At 38.0% G+C, this 18,512-nt stretch overlaps 1 protein-coding gene across 6 annotated transcripts in view; it reads right to left on the reverse strand.

Annotated features, from left to right (window-relative positions):
- Positions 1 to 18,512, reverse strand: part of ELP2 (elongator acetyltransferase complex subunit 2) — a 70,142-nt gene that overhangs the window by 8,511 nt on the left and 43,119 nt on the right. For all 6 annotated transcript variants that reach the window (XM_044657851.1, XM_044657852.1, XM_044657848.1 and 3 more), the window contains 5 exons: positions 16,900 to 16,995; positions 16,717 to 16,774; positions 7,526 to 7,598; positions 6,183 to 6,375; positions 3,716 to 3,837 (listed from right to left, as the gene is read on the reverse strand). In XM_044657851.1, coding sequence (XP_044513786.1) covers positions 3,716 to 3,837; positions 6,183 to 6,375; positions 7,526 to 7,598; positions 16,717 to 16,774; positions 16,900 to 16,995 — 542 coding nt within the window. The remainder of the gene's footprint in view (positions 1 to 3,715; positions 3,838 to 6,182; positions 6,376 to 7,525; positions 7,599 to 16,716; positions 16,775 to 16,899; positions 16,996 to 18,512) is intronic.

Consider the following 18,512-nt stretch of genomic DNA (forward strand, 5'->3'; position numbering starts at 1 on the left):
AAAATAAAATAAAATAAAATAAAATAAAATAAAATAAAATAAATAAAATAAAATAAAATAAAATAAAATAAAATGAAGCATCTACCTAAAATCATCAGCAAATATTATTCATAATATTGACAAGGGAGAAGTTTTTCTAATAAGATGCTTATTATCATCAATATTATTTAACATAGTATTAGAAATGCAAGCAATAGCAATGAGAATAAAAAAGAAACTTTTTGCAGATGGGTATATGTAGAAAATCCTAGCAATTCAACTAAAATGTTAGTTGAAACTATCAATACTTTTAGCAAAGTACCAGAATATAAAATAAAGCCACATAAATCATCAGTATTTTTATATATTACTAACAAAGTCCTGCAAGAAGAGACAGAAAGAGCTACTCCATTTAAAATGACCAAAGATAGAATAAAATACTTGGGAGTGTGCCGGCCAAAACAAACCTAAGAATTACATAAGCATAATTATAAGACCCTTTTTATACAAATAAAGTCAGATCTAAATAATTGGAGTAGGGGCAGCTGGGTAGCTCAGGGGATTGAGAGCCAGGTCTAGAGACTGGAGGTCCTAGGTTCAAAATTTGGCCTCAGACACTTCCCAGCTATGTGACCCTGGGCAAGTCACTTAACCCCCATTGCCTTGCCCTTGCCACTCTTCTGCTTTGGAGCCAATACACAGTAATGACTCCAAGACTGAAGGCAAAGGCCTTAAAATAAAAAAAAAATTTAAAAAAAAAGTAAATGAATTGATAGATAAATGCTTGCGCAAATAAATAAACAAATACATATATGGGGAAATATTAGTTGTTCATGAGTGGGCAGAACCAATAGAATTAAAATGGCAAAACTACCTAAAGTAATCTACTTAAAAATGAGATCTCAATTAAATTACCAAAAAAATTACTTCATCGAGCTAGGAAAAATAACAACAAAATTCATTTGGAAGGTCAAGGATATGAAAAAAATTAATGGAAAAAATATAAAGGAAATAGGTCTAACTTCCAGATTTTAAATTGTATTACGAAGCAACAATTATCAACACTATTCGGTATGGGCTAAGAAACAGAAACATAGATCAACGGAACAGGTCAGACATACAACAAACAGAAGTGAAAGATTATAGTAACATTGTATTTGACAAAAGCATAGATCTATTTGATAAAAACTGTTGGGAAAACCAGAAAGCAGTGTGACAGAAACTAAGTTTAGACCCAATATCTTACACCAGTGATGGGCAAACTATGGCCTGGATCTGGCCACGGGGAATAGTTTGCCCATCACTATCTTACATCATTCACTAAGATAAGATCAAAATGGATACATGACCTAGAAATAAAAGGAGATATCATAAGTAAATTAGAAGAACAAAGAACATATTACCTATCAGATTTATGGACCAGAGAGGAATTTATGAGTCAACAAGAGATGGAGAACATTGTGAGATTTAAAATGGGTAATTTTGAGTACAGTAGATCGAAAAAGCTTTGTATAAATAAAACAAAAGTTGCCAATATTAGAACAAAAGCAGAAAATTGGAAAAAAAATTTTAGAGACAGCCTCTCAGATAGAGGTCTCATATCTAAAATATATAGACAACTTTGTCAAATTCATAACAATACATGCCATCTTCCAACTGATAAATGGACAAAAAAGATGAAAAGATAATTTTTGGATGAAAAATTATAAGGTTTAATTAGTTATATAGCATAATTAGAAGTAGAGATGTAGACCACAGCAAAGATTTTTGCCCTGTCCCCTTTTAATTCAAAGCCTTTGAAAAGATTTAGGTTAAGAATTTTCCTATCTTACTTCATACCCACTTTGATCCTGTCCCTTCCTCTCCTAATAGTGAATAATAAATAGGTGTTGGATTAACCTGGATCCAGCAGCTTCATACACCATCTACCACCAGGTAACCCTAACAGCTCAAGCCTATAATCAGCTATCAATAACAAATATCAAGATCAATATCAATAACAAAATCAAAGCCATATATAGGTATATGAAAAAATCCTCTAAGTCACTCCTAATTGGAGAAAGGTTAACCAAAACAATTCTGAGGTGTCATCTCACATCAATCAAACTGGCTAAAATGACAAAAAAGTATGATCTCAAATGTTAGAAGGGATGTAGAAAAATGGGGACACTAATACATTATTGGTAGAGCTGTGGATTGATTCAACCATTTTGGAGAGCAATTTGGAATTACACTTAGAACTATAAAACTGTATATTGCTGGGTCTGTTTCTGAAGAAGATCAGAAAAAAAGGAAAAGAACTTATATGTTCCAAAATATTTATAGCAGCTCTCTGTGGTAATAAAGGCCTAGAAATTGAGGAGATGCCCATCAACTGGAGAATGCCTAAACAAACTGTGGAATATGTTTGTAATGAAATACTACTGTGCCATAAGAAGTGATGAACTTGGAAGGACTACAGGGGATAATGAACACAGAAATGAGTAGAACCAAGAAAACACACACAAGTGTATATTTAATACTTGAAGAATAAACTGTGAATGTTACCTCCAGAGAATGAAGTGAAAAATGGAAACATAAAAGACATAATTTATATATACACATCTGATTCCCAGATGATGACTTCTATGATGCAGAGAGGGAAGGGAAGAGTTAAGAGACTTATTAAAAAATTCTATTAATTTAAAAACAAAAAGACATTGTTGTCAAGAATAGTAAGAACTAATGATAATAACAGCTAGCATTTATATAGGAAGGTTTATCCTGCAGAAGGGAAGACTCAGGAGAGCCAATGACAATGATCTTCATGTATTTTAACAGCTCTTGTGACAAGAGGGACTCAGTGTTCTATCTGGTCCCAAAGGGCAAAACCAAACACATTAACTAGAAGTTAAAAAGAAGTCAATGGGGGGCAGGTAGGTGGCTCACTGGATAGAGAGACAGAACTAGAGATGGGAGATCCTGGGTTCAAATCTAGCCTCAGACACTTCCTAGCTATGTGATCATCATTTAACCTCAATTACCTAGCCCTAACAGCTCTTCTACTTTGGAATCAACATTAAGTATTGAGTCTAAGACAGAAGGTAAGGGTTTAAAAAATAGAAGCCAATGTAGGCTTGCTGTCAGTAAACCCTTTCAGACAATTGAGAACAATCCAAAAGCAGAATGGACTCACAAAAGTGATGAGAAGTTTTCTTTTCATGGAAATCTAGAGCAGTGATGGGCAAACTTCTTAAAGAGGGGGCCAAAGGAAAGGAAATGTTCATTTGTCAGTCTGTTTCTAAGACAACTCTTTCCAAGTGTCATTGTATTGTATCCTACTCATTGTATTCGTCAGATTAGGAATAATGTCAGGCAGCCCAATAGAACATTTCAGGGGGCCGCATCTGGCGGGGTACAGTTTGCCCGTCTCTGATCTAAAGTAAGGCTTGTTTGTCAGTCAGTCACCTAGTATCTAAGTGTTTAATATGGATTATATGTCTGCTGAAGTCCTTTTTATAACTTCAGAATTCTATGATGCTGCCATCCTTTCCAACTAAAAACAATGTCTCTTTCACTTTCCAGTTTCCTCTTCCTCCAGCCCCCTTCAAACCTTCTCAGCTTTGATTCTGGTACTTCTACTCCTTAAGTCTGTCACTTATTCTAAAAGCTCTTTGTTGAAAAGTTTTCATGCCATACCATAAGCTCTTTAGAGAAACAGTCTTATAATATATAACAAATTTTTTTTAAAAATCACCTTTTTGTCCCGACTCCCTGTGAAGAAATATCTGCTATCAGGGCTCCAATCACAAGACCAAATGATTCTACTATGCACAGCTGTGTTTTTATCTGTGAATGCACAGAGACTAAAAGCTGGTTCTGGAAAAAATAATGCATCCATAGTTGAAAAATCATCTACTAAACAAGAGACAGCTATTGTTTTTTACCTTTTATAAAACCACATCTTAAGATAATGATGCTCAGCAACACATTTCTGTATATTACATGTTTAAAAATATATTGTTTAAATCCTTTTTAGTATGAAAATGGTGTTACTAAATCACAATCAGTAGGATACATACTTTTTATTCTCTTTCCAACAGTGGGAATGGATTTGTGCTGACCAAGCCTCACTCTTGTGAGCAGTGGGGTACATGTGAGAGAAATAGTTAGAGATCCAATTTGGGAGCAATATGATTAGAGGCATATTATCAAAATAATTTTCTTTTCCCTTCTACTGGAATTAACTCTTGTGCCTCAAACAAGAACTATCTAATTCAACTATCAAACTTAATTCTATTTATACCTGCTGCACACATCTTGCAAACCTAAATTTTCAAAGATGGAAGCTAAAATAATCTCCTAAGAAAACAAGTCCTTAAGGCCACAGATAGATTCAAATTGTGTACACATTCAATCATTTCTAGCATATAATAAGTTCAGGGAAAAGTGCACATAACAGGACTGAGCCAGACAAAAATAATGAAGAATTACTGGTCAGTTCTCAAGAGGAAAACTGAAAAACTAGGTGTCAGTAATCATGTTTTCTTGGTTTCAGTCCAAAGTAAGAAAGATTTTAAAGAAATAAATTAAATTAAGGCCCAGCTCAGGCTGTAAGCAGAAGTTATCCAAGTGGCCAGAATGGTTGGGGAAGGGCCAAGGGCCCTCTAAGTTCAATGTGCCTAGTGTATGAATCCATCATCATAGAATTGTTATCATCATAGAATTGTTAGCATGATGAAGATAGAGATGGAGACAAAAAACATCCTGAGCGTCAAGTCATGGTATCTGCATAAAGAGCTCACTTGTAGGAGAGTTGGGATGCAGACTCCTCTGGCTATTCCATATGTGTACATATAGGACTTTTCCCTTTTGGAGGGGGCTTTTTGTGGGGTACAGGCCTAGTAATGGTGTCACTGGGTCAAAGGACAAGTTCAGTACCTTTTGGGGCAGAGGTTCAAATTGCTTTCCAGAATGGCTGGACCAATTCATAACTCCACCCACAGGGCATCAACATGCCCGCTTTCCTGTAGCTCTGGCAAGTTATCTTCCTTTTTGGGCAGCTTTGCCAATCTAATTTAGTGTGGGGCATTGCTTTGGTTGCTTTAAGTTATATTTCTCAAATTATTAATATATTAGAATATTTTCAAATATTTATATAGTTTGGTTTTCTTGCCTTGAGAACAGCCTGTTCGATCTATTCCTATCCATTCATCACTTAGAAATGAAATGACTCCTCCAACAGGCAAGAGCTCACTTGTAAACCACAAAGAAAATAAATTTATAAGACCTTTGGGTCCACATATACTTGGACCAGTATGCTTTGGAACCACCCTCATGTGAATGACTGTAAAATTGGGACCAAAAAAACAGTTAAGAGATTCACCTAGAGTCTTAAAGTATAAGGGAAGGAAGAATAAAGTAAATATTTATAGAACACCTACCAGGTGCCAACCACTGTGCTAATCACAGTTTATAAATATTTCATTTAATAAGCAACAACAATCTTGTGAGGTAAGTGCTATTATTCTCATTATACAGTTGAGAAAGTTGAGAAGTTAAGTGACTTGGCCAGGGTCACAAAGCTAATACATATCTGAGATCAATATGAACTCAAGTTTTCTTGAATCCAGGCCCCACACTGGCCCCACTCAATCCATGGAGTCACCAGCATTCCATGTTTCTCTATGGTTAGGAAGAAATCCAAGAGTTTACAGATTGAGTATCTAGAATGACAAAATGCAACATAATTTCTAATTGCTTAGCACTTCTTCATATGTAGATATAGCTATCATAAATTTGGCAAGAAAGCTTTTCAAATTACTAAAAGTACTACCAGCTTTTAAAAAAAATTCTAAACCAAGTTATTCTTAGTTGTTTTGTCTCCACGTTTCTGACATAAAATCCATAGGTAAGAGTATATGTCATTTACAAGTTTTGCAGCAAAATTGGTTTTATAAATTAGCTTTATTTTTATAAAATGTCCCAACTATAAAAGTCATAACTCACATCCTTAATATATCCCATCCTGGGCTACTGAAAACCCTGTTACCAGTCTCACTCACTTCATTACTTTAGCTGCAAGGCTGGTGAATAAATTCATCATCACAGAGTCTTGGTGCTCAAAATTCAGTTACTTAATGATTATCTACATTCATTTTCCAACTAATGCTGTAAATGAGTGAAACACATAGTCTTGCGGGCAGTTTTCTGCTGTCTTTTACCTGGCTGTTGTGAGTTTTCCTCCTGTCTTTTCCACAGTGACCAGTTTCTATCTCTGGAAACAGCAAGTAGGAATTTGTCATCTGGAGAGAAGGCCATCTGGGTCACAGTCAGGTTGTGGAAAAGTAAGCTCTGCAGCTGTTTCCAGGAGGCGGTACTCCAGAGAATGATAGCAGCATGCTCTTTCTTTGTTGCCTACAGCACAGCAATTAAAAAAGAGGAATGACTACCATCACCAGAAGGCAACTGAAAGTAAAAGGGCAAATGTACACCTCTGAGAAGAGGGCTGCAACTGGTTCAGATGCCCACTGCCCAGTGCCTGTTTCCTTTATTCTTAACCATACTATTAGATGCACTTCAGATCAAAAGCCTCCACCCTTCTCCTCTACAAAGTATTCAACTGGGCACCAAGTTATAAATGGGAAACACCCTAGAAATTCATCTGAAAACAGGCATCAGGAACTGCAAACACATTTTCTCCTGGGAGAGAAATATAGCATAGTGGGTAGTTAAGCTAGTCCACAAAGGCCTGTTTAAGCTACGATAAATAAGACTTAATGGTACAAATGACCTAATCACCATTTATAAACAGATTTTTAAAGGAAACAGAGGTCCATGTCCCAACTCGGGAAGCCTGACAGCCACAACTACAAATCTCAACTCTTGTAGTAGGAATTCCTACTTGATACCTTTTCCCACTAGCCAGGTTCCCAAAAGGGCTCTTGGATAGGGCAGGAGTGGGAAAAACAGGCCAAGAAGAGTTCTGACAGCTGGTGGTAAAGTGGGGTAAGAGGCTCTGGAAAGGAAGGGGAAGGAAAACAAAGCAAGGGGCTCCTGGGTGAGGCAGGGTAGAAAGGTTTTCAGAAACACTAACTTCTCTGGGGGTGCAGCAGGAGCAAATCTTTCTCCCACAGCAGCACCAGCAGATTGAGACCCTGGGTAGGAGGAAAGGCAAAGGTACAATGAGCAACAGGGGTTGGCAGCAACAATATCAATCATAGGAATTGATAATTCTTAAGCCAAATGTTTAAAAATAAGTAACTCAGGGGCAGCTGAATGGCTCAGTGGATTGAGAGTCAGGCCTAAAAATAGGAGGTCCTGGGTTCAAATATGGCCTCAGACACTTCCTAGCTGTGTGACCCTGGGTAAGTCACTTAACTCCCAATGTCTAGCCGTTACCACTCTTCTGCCTTAGAACCAATACACAACATTATTTCTAAGACAGAAGGTAGAGCTTTTTCTAAAAAATAAATAACTCTCCTGAGTTCTTCCTAGGACCAATACCATCCAAAAATAAATGTGATCACAAATATTGTACTAAATAATAAAAAGGAAAATGCCCTACCTTACATGCAGAGGCAATCACGGTATTTGAATTGTTACAGGCAACACAAAAAATTTCATAACCATGTCCATACCTTAAAAAAAAAAAAGTAAGTCATATACTTTAGGAAAAAAAGATCAAGAAGCCTCTCTCAGACTGAAATATTGTGGGACAATCATATGTAATTGACTTTGCTACTGAAAACAATGCAATGATCCAGGACAATCCCGAGGGACTTATGAGAAAGAGCACTATCCATAGCCAGAGAAAGAACTGTGGGAGTAGAAATGCAGAAGGAAAACATTTGATTTTTCACTTGTTTATATCGGTATTGAATATGGGGTTTTGGTTTTTAAAAGATTATTACAAAAATTAATAATATGGAAATAGGTTTTGAGTGATAATACATGTATAGCCTAGTAGAATTATTTGTCATTAGGGAGGGGAAAAGGAGAGGGAAAGAACATGAATCATGTAACCATGGAAAAATACTTAAATTTAAAAATTTAAAAAAAAAAGTCTCTCTCAGGTATATAGTTCATTCAGGGTATTTTAAATATGGGTAAAGGAGACAGGAATAATAAATACTGCTTGTCTAATTAGAATTTACTCTCAGAAGGGAATCTGTACAGCCCCCATCCCATAAAAAAAATGTCCAAGGAAATCAGAACTGACACTTCTCCATAAATTCTCTCCTAGCAAACAGGCACACAACATCTTTTCACTGTCCTCTTAAAAGTCTAGTATGTGCTTTTCCAAATTAAAATGTGCAGTTAATCTTGTATTTTTATGCCTTAGTAGTGGGCTTGGTGTATATCTATCCTCTCAGAAAAAAATCAGTTCAATTCAATAAAATTTGATTTAATAATCCTTTATTTAAGTGTCTATTCAGTGCCAGGCACAAAGAACATAAGGACAAAGACAAAAGTGTCTCAATCCTGAAGGAGTTTAAATTATATATTACAAGAGAACAGCAAGTACACAGATAAGCCTACAACATATATGGAGAGAAAAAAAATACATTTGGGAAGGGGGAGTCAAGGAAGAACACTAACAACTAAGGAGATCAGGAAAGGTCACCTGTAGGTGGTAGCACCTGAGCTATACTTTGATCTGATCTGGGGCTCCCAAGAGGTAGAGGAAGGAGGAATTGTATCTCACAGAGGACACCTGGCCCCTGCAAAGAACTAGAGATGAATGATTAAACGACAGAATGTCATGTACAGGAAACGCAAGTAAACTAGATTGTCCAGAATATAACCTGAGTAAGAAAGAATACTATGAAATCAATATGGAAAATTAGATTGGAGCCAAATTACAAAGGGTTTTAAAAGTTAGAAGAATTTTATACGACAAGAAATAAGGATTCCATGAAGTTTCTTGAGTAAGGGGGTGACATGGCCAAATCTATGTTTAGGAATATCAATTTGGAAATAAAAGAGAAAAGAAAAGACTGATTTGAAGATGCCCAAAAGTTAACACAGACAAGAATGAGGTCTTTGAAAGTAACATCAAATTTATTATACATATAAAAGGAAAAGTGAGCTATACACAAAAGAGATTAACAGTTTCAAGGTAAATGCAATGTTTGTTGTATTTAGGGCTCATCTAGAATAAAAGATGTTTTTAAAAAAAGGAAAATCACTTTGGCAGCTTTGTGGAGGGCAGAGGAGTGTGGAGAACCCGGAAGCAAGAAGACAAATAAAAAGGCTACTGCAATAGTGTAGGCCTAGGGCAGTAATGAGCAAACTTTTTTAAAGAGGGATCCAAAGGAAAGGAAATGCTCATCTGTCAGTCTGTTTCTAAGGCAACTCTTTTGAAGTTTCATTGTATTAGTCAGATTAGGAATAATGTGGGGGGTGGGGGGGAGCGCATCTGGCCAGCTGGATATAGTTTGCCCATCACTGGTCTAGGGAAAAGATGCTGAGGATTTGGACCAAGTAGGTGGCTGGAGAAGTATAGAAAAGGCTACAGATATTAAAGAATTTGGGATCAAGTAGATGGAGAACAGTTTGTCCAGTATATGTACAGTTGAACACTTAGCTGGTAAGCTCACCTATCAGTTCCTTTATCTTGAATAAAAATAATGAGTAATAATCAGTCAATAAAATGGGCCCAGAATTGAAATAGTAAAAAAACAGGATGGGCTACATTTGGAAAACTGTGCAATGCTTTTAATGACTTTAAGTTTCTCCCTAGAACAAAGACCTTTTTTTTTAAACCCCTATCTTTTGTCTTAGAATCAACATAACTAGTGTTTCCAAAGTAAAAAAGCAGTAAGGGCAAGGCAATTGAGGTTAAATGACTTGCCTAGGGTCACATGGCTAGAAAGTGTCTGAGGTCACATTTGAACCCAAGACCTCTCATTTCCAGAACTGACTCTCGATCCATTGAGCCACCCAGCTGCCCCAAGACCTATGTTTTTATTAACTCCAATACTGGCTCAGTGGATAGAGCACAGAACTTGGAATTAGGAAGGCTCATCTTCAATTCAATTCAAATCGGGCATCAGACATTTATTAGCAGTGTGACCCTGGGCAAGTCACTTAGCCCTGTTTGTCTCAGTTTCCTCATCTGTAAAATTAACTAGAGAAGGAAATGGCAGGCCACTCCAGTATCTTAGTCAATGAAATCCCAAATGGGGTCATGAAGAGTCAGACATGACTTTAATGACTCAACAACAACAAAATAGAGACAATATAATGGATTGAGAGATGACCTTGAAGCTCAAAGGTCCTGGGTTTAAGTCCAGCCTCTGGAACATTCTGGCTGTTGCAATTAACAAGTGGGACACACTGGCCTTAAGCTGGTAACAAGGCTAGCAGGAGGATGGTGCTGGTTGTAAGGATGGAGTGAGTAAACCTCGGTTGGGCTTGTAACTTGTTTACGAATGTACAGGGATCCAACCCAGGAAACTGAGTGCCCAGTGAAACCTCACTGCTGGCCACCAGGCTCCTTTAAGATATCAGGTAGCTGGCCCATCTCTGCTGAGGAAATAAGCTCCTATTGGTTAATGGCAGGCTGGCAGGAAGTGGATGTAGAAGTTCCTGCCCCTCAGCAATGGAGTTTGTTCTGCCCAAACTGCTCAGAATCCTTTCCTTTGATGGTAGGGAAATAACCACAGGATTCACTGGTTAAGGCTATGGGGTTTATTGGTAACTGGGTAGGGAACAAGGCAATGGTAAGAGGGCTAGGAAATACTAAGATCTGTTGTTGAAGATATCTGACTAAAGCCAGTAGAAATACTTGGAAGGTCTAAGCTGACCGGGGACATGGAGCCCTCAGTTAGAGTGATATGGTCTCTGATTAGGAAATAAAGTTGATCTTTATGATAATGATAACAATAATATTGTGTTGCTCTAGAAAATTGTGTCTTAAAATCCTACTCTATTCTAGTCCTACCCACTATCCACACTCCCACCACCTGTTTCACTCCCACCACCTGGGACCAGGGGTAAGGGGTAAGTGAGTGGTCAGGGTGAAGTCAGGTCAGGGAAAGTACCCAGCCTGGGTCTCCAGGGCTTTTTATACTCTTGCTCCCACTGGCAGTTGATATCTGCCCAGTGGCTTATGCCACCTTCAACATTCCATCCAGGACAACTGACAGGTTTGCCCTAAGCCAACATGGCAAGGTTAAAATCCTATATTACACTGTATGATCTTGGACAAGTCCCTTACCATTCCAATGATGTAGGGCACTCTCTAAAATTAGAAATCAGAAATGGTTCTGACTGGCATTGCTAGGGAAGCAACCTAGGTGCTTCCGTATACCAACGAAATCACAAGTCCCATCCCAACAACTAACCAGATGAGAAGGAAGGAATAAAAGAACCCAAATCACATGTGTGCCAAGGGCAACTAATGAAGCCCAGGAAATGGCTGCAGCATAATTGCCAACAAAAAGCCATGTGGAAAAGCAGAGAGAAAGATGGCTCATCTCCTTCCATGGCCAGTCATGCAGGTGTGTGATGCATGCACTCTGCTGACACACTGTCAAGACCTGGAGGAAGGTGCCATATCTCATTTTAAATAGGGGCTCTTGCCCTGGGGTTTGTGAACTTGGCAGGGAGGGGGGGAAGAATTCTGATTAATCTCCAAAGGAAATGTAGAATTTCCCTCAATTAGGAATGGAGGCAACAAAAACTTCTAAAAAGAGATCTACAGGCTTCACCAGTCTGCCAAAGGGAAAGACAAAAAGGAACAAGGTGAAAACCTCCTGCTCCAGAGGATCTGCAGGAGGATGTGGGCAATGAGAGAGTGACCCTCTGCACTGGAACCACAGTACCCACATTAGCAGTGACTCAGGACAATGAGGGAAGTCGCCTTCACTGAGACAGCAGGTTATTAAAGAGTTTGGAGAACAGCAGCCTCCGGAATCTGGTCTTGTTATCACCTTTCCTCTCCTTCTCTCCTGTCCCCCCCTTTCTGATGCAGCACACTGAACACAGGACCTTTTCTAGATGACTCAGGGCTGTCAGGAGTATCCATTAGTGTACCATGCTGAAACATAACAATGTCCTAAGGGCCAAAGGAGGGTGTAACACTGTTTGGAACCACATTAAACAGCCCAAGCCCCTGAGCTTTTATAGCTGCTGCAATTGCTGCAGGCGGCATCTCTCATGGCTGCAGCAACTTGTGGCTGTTGTTAGTCTATCCTCTTCCCAATTTACTGCGTTATTTTTAACAAAATGCTCATAGTGAAGGTGGCTCTACTGATATAAAGAAGGATTTTACACCAGTTTTCCTCTTACTCACAGTTTGGAGTTATTTTCCAAATGGTTGAAGTTACTAAGAGTGTTACGATAATGGTTCCCTTCATTCGACACTATTACTATTTCACCATTGATAGAAAATCTCCCCTATAATGATGGATTTGCCATGATACTGCTATCCTCCCTTGCCCAGGTGCCTGTGCCATAGCACATATTTAGAATAGGACAGGTTGGGTTAATGGGTACAATGTCTGACAATGGGCAGTGAGAAGCTACTTGGTCTATGTGGAGTTGATTAGCACTAGCTCCAATTGGGCTAATTGGCCATGCTGAAGGCCAAAGATGGCATGTCTTGGTGCTTCTTGGCTGGTTTCAGTCAAGGGTTGAGCACCTACAGGTGGGGAAGGGTCTCAGATGCTCTTACACCTGGAGCTAGCATGAAGCTGGGAGCCTGTTGGCTTGCTATTACTGCTGCCTCTACTGTGTCCATTCTTTCCTTCTTTTAAGTGAGACTAAAGATAGCTATGACTTTGTGAGCTTTGAAAGGTCAAGAAAGCAAGTCACCTGAAGTCAGGGAGCTAAGATATGCAGGAAGCTAGACTATGAAAACAGAAGACCAAAGAGACGTGTGGCCCAATACAGCAGTAGAAGAGATTCAGAGTCATCTCGCTCTGGCTATGCCTTGCAAAAACTATGTTAAGTATGAGCCTGTTCTCCTCAGGGATGAAAATGGTTGCAAAAAGAATATGGCCTCATATTAGGGAAATTGTTATTTCTATTCTTGCAGTGAATACTTTTGTAAATGATGTTAATTGGATAAATGCAAATGGGACTCATCACTAACAACTAACAGTGGAAGGAATGCCCTGGAATGTGGGGCTGAACCCAGGAGCAGAGAAAGAGATCCCAACTGCTCCAGTGTCCCTAGATCCCTGAAGCAGGACTGGCCTTGCTCTGAAAAAGTGAGCCTGGCATTATGCTACATGCAAGCACCCAAATGAGATAAAATGTTGGACCCCTCCAGGGAGACATCCTAGTTATTTGGGGGCTGTAATTGTACAGTTGGTGTTTCATTTTGTTTTATTCTAGTCTGTTTCCCACATAAGCTAGTTCCTTTTAAGATGATTTCTGCAATCATCTGCATTTGCTGATTCCCTGAATATTTATATACTGAAATTTGCTGTGTTACTAAATCCTGTACAAGTACTGATATGGAAAAGTAGGGGCTTTATATCACTAAAATGCAGATCCCTAGTGAATAAATGTGGATGTTTTCACATTAAAAAAAAAAAAAAAAGATGGGATGTATTGCTGAGAAACTGCACATAGATCTTTCTATAATTTTATGTCCCAGGGAGGTGCTAAAGGACTCCTTTGATAAATCTTTTTCTAACCAAATAATTACCTGTGATGAAATAGTGTAATGACATAATGAATGTGGGAAGGCCTCCCCCTAGAATTTAATTCTTACTCCTTACATCTGACAATTAATACTAGAGAGAATCCTTCTGAGTGTAATGAATGTGGGAAGGGCTTCAAAGGTAATTTATCCTTTGATTCCCATCACAGAAATCACAATGGGGAAAACCCCCATATACTTAAAAAATGTGGAAAAGATTTCTGACAAAACTTAGCTTAGAGCACATCAGATAATTTGTACTTAAGAAAAAATGTGCAGATCTATGGAATGTGGGAGGAAACCACAGGGTTAACTTCTACTTCAGACAGGTTATAATGGAAAAAACCCAAAGAACATAATGAAAGTCGGAATATTTCCTCTAAACTGATTTTTTCTGCTGAGGGCATCATCATCCTTCCACTTGCACTGGCTCTGCAACTTTGGACTCATCCTGAAACTTTTCTTCCTTACAGTAAATCAATTGCCAAGCCCTAGTGATTCTATTTCCAGGGGAAGCTAGGATAGAGGGCCAGGCCTGGAGTTGGGAGGTCCTAGGTTCCAATCTGGCCTCAGACACCTCCTAGCTGTGTGACCCTCGACAAGTAACTTAACTCCAATTGCCTAGCCCTTACCTCTCTTCTGTCTTGGTACCAATTTTTAATACTGATTTTAAGACAGAAGGTAAGGGTTTAAAAAAAATAAACCAACCATCTGCCACATCAATGAAGGTTTGTAATTTTCAATGGGTGAAGGGAGCATTCAAACAGAAAAAGTCAAAGATCCTTGAATAAGTAGAAGAAACTTCATAAATATAGATATAAATGACAAAATAATGAATAAGTATGTACATATGATTAAATCAATGTGCGTGTGTATGTGTTTGAGACAGAAAAAACTAAGGTGTGTTAGAGGCACATAATTTCACTCAATCATATTAAGGTTTAAAGCACTAACACTCCCACTCCCCTCTCTGTCCTGGTTTTGACCTAGTTCCTATATTTAGAATCACTCTCCTATATTAACATTTCACCATCAGATCCAGGTGATACTCTTGGTCCTTAAGACCCCTGAGTAGTAGGATACTTTTCAGTCTGTACCTAGGTTCACTAGCACAGCTTAAAATCAAAACTGCCATCTGACCAAAGTCCACTGAACTCTGCCTATATAAGTTTATACTGGGTTTTCTGCTCCTTCTAAACCCAATTTTTCTATAAGCTCCTACCTTTTTTTTTCACAACTCCAAATTCCAGAGTCTATAGCTTATCTAAAGAGCTCTTATTCAAGTTTTCACTCAATTTATACATCCTATAAAATAGTACAGAATCAGTAACAGACCTAAAATTAAATTACATTTCTGCCCCTTTGATATCTTAATTCCAAAGATGGAATGTTTAATACCTAATGACTCAAAGTCTCTAGGCTGTTCTTTCTTAAAAGGATTTTTGAATCCTCCAGACTAGTCACCTTTCCTGAGATACAGCACCAAATATCAACTAGCCTAAGGTGTCACACATCATGGTGTGACAGCAACTTTATGTTCCCAAGGCAAAGCTAGTATAGCACAAGCTCTAATAGTTCCTTTCAAGCTAGGAAAGTTTAGGGTACAGGCTGGGTTTCAGTGTCTACCATATAAAGGCAAGACTAGGAAAGATGAATCACTAGAAGGCTGGTCACCTTTAGTGAACATCACTTCTGGCCTCAATGAAGAAGTATGAGCTTAGGCAGAGAGTAGTTCTGATTTGTGAGGGCAAAGGCAGTACCCATAATAATGAAACAGATCTTCCCATGTATGCAGAAAAGAAAACAATGTATGCCTTTAAAATAAATACTACCAAAAGGAATAATAAACTGGAGGAGTTCCAGGTGAACTGGAAAGACCTCCAGGAACTGATGCAGAGTGAAAGGAGCAGAGCCAGAAGAACATTGTACACAGAGACTGATATACTGTGGTAAAATTGAATGTAATGGACTTCTGTACCAGCAGCAATGCAATGACCCAGGACAATTCTGAGGGATTTATGGTAATGAACGCTACCCACATTCAGAGGAAGGACTTCAGGAGAGGAAACATATAAGAAAAACAACTGCTTGAACGCATGGATCGGGGTGGACATGATTGGGGATGTGGACTCGAAACTACCACACCAATGCAACTATCAACAATTTGGAAATAGGTCTTGATCAAGGACACATGACAAAACTAGTGGAAATGTGCGTTGGCCATGGGTGGGGGGAGTGCGGGGGGTGAAGGGGAAAGTAGGAGCATGAATCATGTAACCATGTTAAAAATGAATATTAATAAATGTTTAAATTAAAAAAAAAAAAGCAAATACTACCTATCTCCGTAACTGCACTACATTGGGCAGTAGTATTACCATCTTCTGATCCATAAGATGTCCATCAACTGGACAATGGCTCAATAAATTGTGGTATCTGCTGGTGATGGAATACTATTGTGCTAAAAGGAATGATGAACTGTGAATTCCATGTGAACTGGAATGACCTCTCAGAGTGAAAGGAGCAGAACCAAGAGAACCTTATACACAGAGACGGATACACTGTGCTACAATCAAATGTAATGGACTTCTCTGCTAGCAGCAATGCAATGATGCAGGACAATTCTGAGGGACTTAGGAGAAAGAATGCTTACACATCCAGAGAAAGAAATGTGGAAATGGAAATACATTAGGAAAATATGTGATCAATCATGTAGTGCAATAGGTATATGATTGGGGTTCTGATGTTAAAGAATCGCTCTACAGCAGATATGAATAATTGAACAGTAATACACATATAACCCAGGGGAACTACTTGTTGGATTTGGGAGGGGGGAGGGGAATCTGGAACCTATTCTAAATTTTTAAAAAGGGGGAAAAAAAGACATTCACTTTAAATGTCAGGGATCACCACCACATGGATGGTACCTAGCATTATCCAAGGTACTTTATTCTCACATATCCATGAGCAAGAAAGAAGGACTCCACAATATGTGAGATAAGCTCCATAAAAGGTCTTTAATACTTTGTATGGGATTGAATGTCAAGATTAAAATTATGTCATTAGACCAGAATTGATTTTGCACCTAAACCAGTATAACTTACAGTTTTTGAACCTCAGGCCACAGCGTATTTTGTAAAAGGTGGTCCTCAGTAGGTGGTTCTATTAAAAAATTAAAAAAAAAATTTTTTTTGCATTATGTATTTTTTACTTTTCTCTTTAAAAGTTAGTTCATCTCTTTATTACAACCAACAGCTACTACATTAAAAATATTTTCCATTTCTTACCAATAAGTTTGAAAGGTTGAAAGCAAATGTCCTGGTACTGACGGCCAACACCAACAAATCTTTCTTCTTCATCAGCTGACTGAGAAGTTATGTCTCCTGTTTTAAGAAAATAAACACAAAGATAATCAATTGTATTAACCTATCATCTCTTAATTTTTCCCTTCTCAAATTTATATCATAATTAAATGAGATATGCACATAGTAAAGCTCTATGCAAATCTTATGTGAATGGCAGTTATTATTATTATTATTTAAAGGCAGTGTGACATAGTGAATAAAGATTGGAGTCGGGAAGACCCAGGTTCAAGTTCTGACTCTGGCATACACTGTCTTTTTGATCTTGGACAATTTGCATCACCTCTCAATGCCCTATGCAACTCTTAAAATGAAACTGTATGTCTTCACATATATAACGAATATTAAACTGCTTGTTTTTCAAGGAAGAGGAAGGTATAGGAAAGAAGGAGAAAATTTGGAACTCAAAACATTTTTAAATGATTGTTAAACAACTATTTCATATATAATTAGGAAATATTAAAAACCTATTTTAAAATAAACGAAACTGGATAACTGCTCATCTGCAGTAGAAGAGAGCACTTCTTCCCCAGGAGATCCCTATGTCCATGAAATCAAAAGTTCATGTCAAAATAAAAATACTCCCACTTTTTTCCAGCCTTCATCAAAGCTCTTCCCATATAAAAGGCAAAAGTCACAAAGAAATTGCAGAGAATAGCTGCATTAGACCTATACTTTTTTCAACTTTTAAGCCTCCTCAGTAATGCCAAGCACAGCTATGTTAAGGCTCAAAGGACACCAGGGCACTGGTTCTCCCTCAACAAAATGCTCACTTATTAATCAGTCATGGTTTATCTAACAACTAGTAATGTGGGAGAAAGGAAGACTTATGGTAAACTGCAGCTGCTTATCTTGAATCAATTATCATTTAATAAACATTTATTCCTAAGGAAAAGCCAGGGGCATAAGTTCTATTTATTATTTTTCCTCCACAAAGGCCAACAGCTTAGAGAAAAAATTATTTCTCCTAACTTTTGGGAGAATTTTCAACTATGCTTTGACAATGCCAATAATATCAAATTAAGATAACAGATTCAATTATGTTTTTACAGATGGAGTTTTCTCAACTAAGAAAAAACCAACCCTAATGTACAACATATTTTGTCTGTTACAGAATTGAATTTTTCTGTTCCAAAATTGCCTTAAGAAGACTAATTCTTTTAAGAAAATGAAATCAATTAGTTGAAACAAGAATTTCTTATTGTTATCATGCAAGTGATTTTGTCAACATGAGAACTACCAAAATAGACTGCAACCTCTCTATCTCTCAATTAGGTGTTAGGGAATGAAATCCTATAGCTCAGTAAGCTTAAAGGACATACAGGGGGCAGCTGGGTAGCTCAGTGAGATTAAGAGCCAAGCCTAGAGACGGGGGTCCTGGGTTCAAATCTGGCCTCAGACACTTCCCAACTGTGTGACCCTGGGCAAGTCATTTAACCCCCATTGCCTAGCCCTTACCACTCTTCTATCTTAGAATCAGTGCACAGTATTGACAGAAGATAAGGGTTTAAAAAAAAAATGAAATTACAGTCATATAG

Source organism: Gracilinanus agilis, chromosome 1 (genome assembly GCF_016433145.1).
Source record: "Gracilinanus agilis isolate LMUSP501 chromosome 1, AgileGrace, whole genome shotgun sequence".
NCBI lineage: Eukaryota > Metazoa > Chordata > Mammalia > Didelphimorphia > Didelphidae > Gracilinanus > Gracilinanus agilis.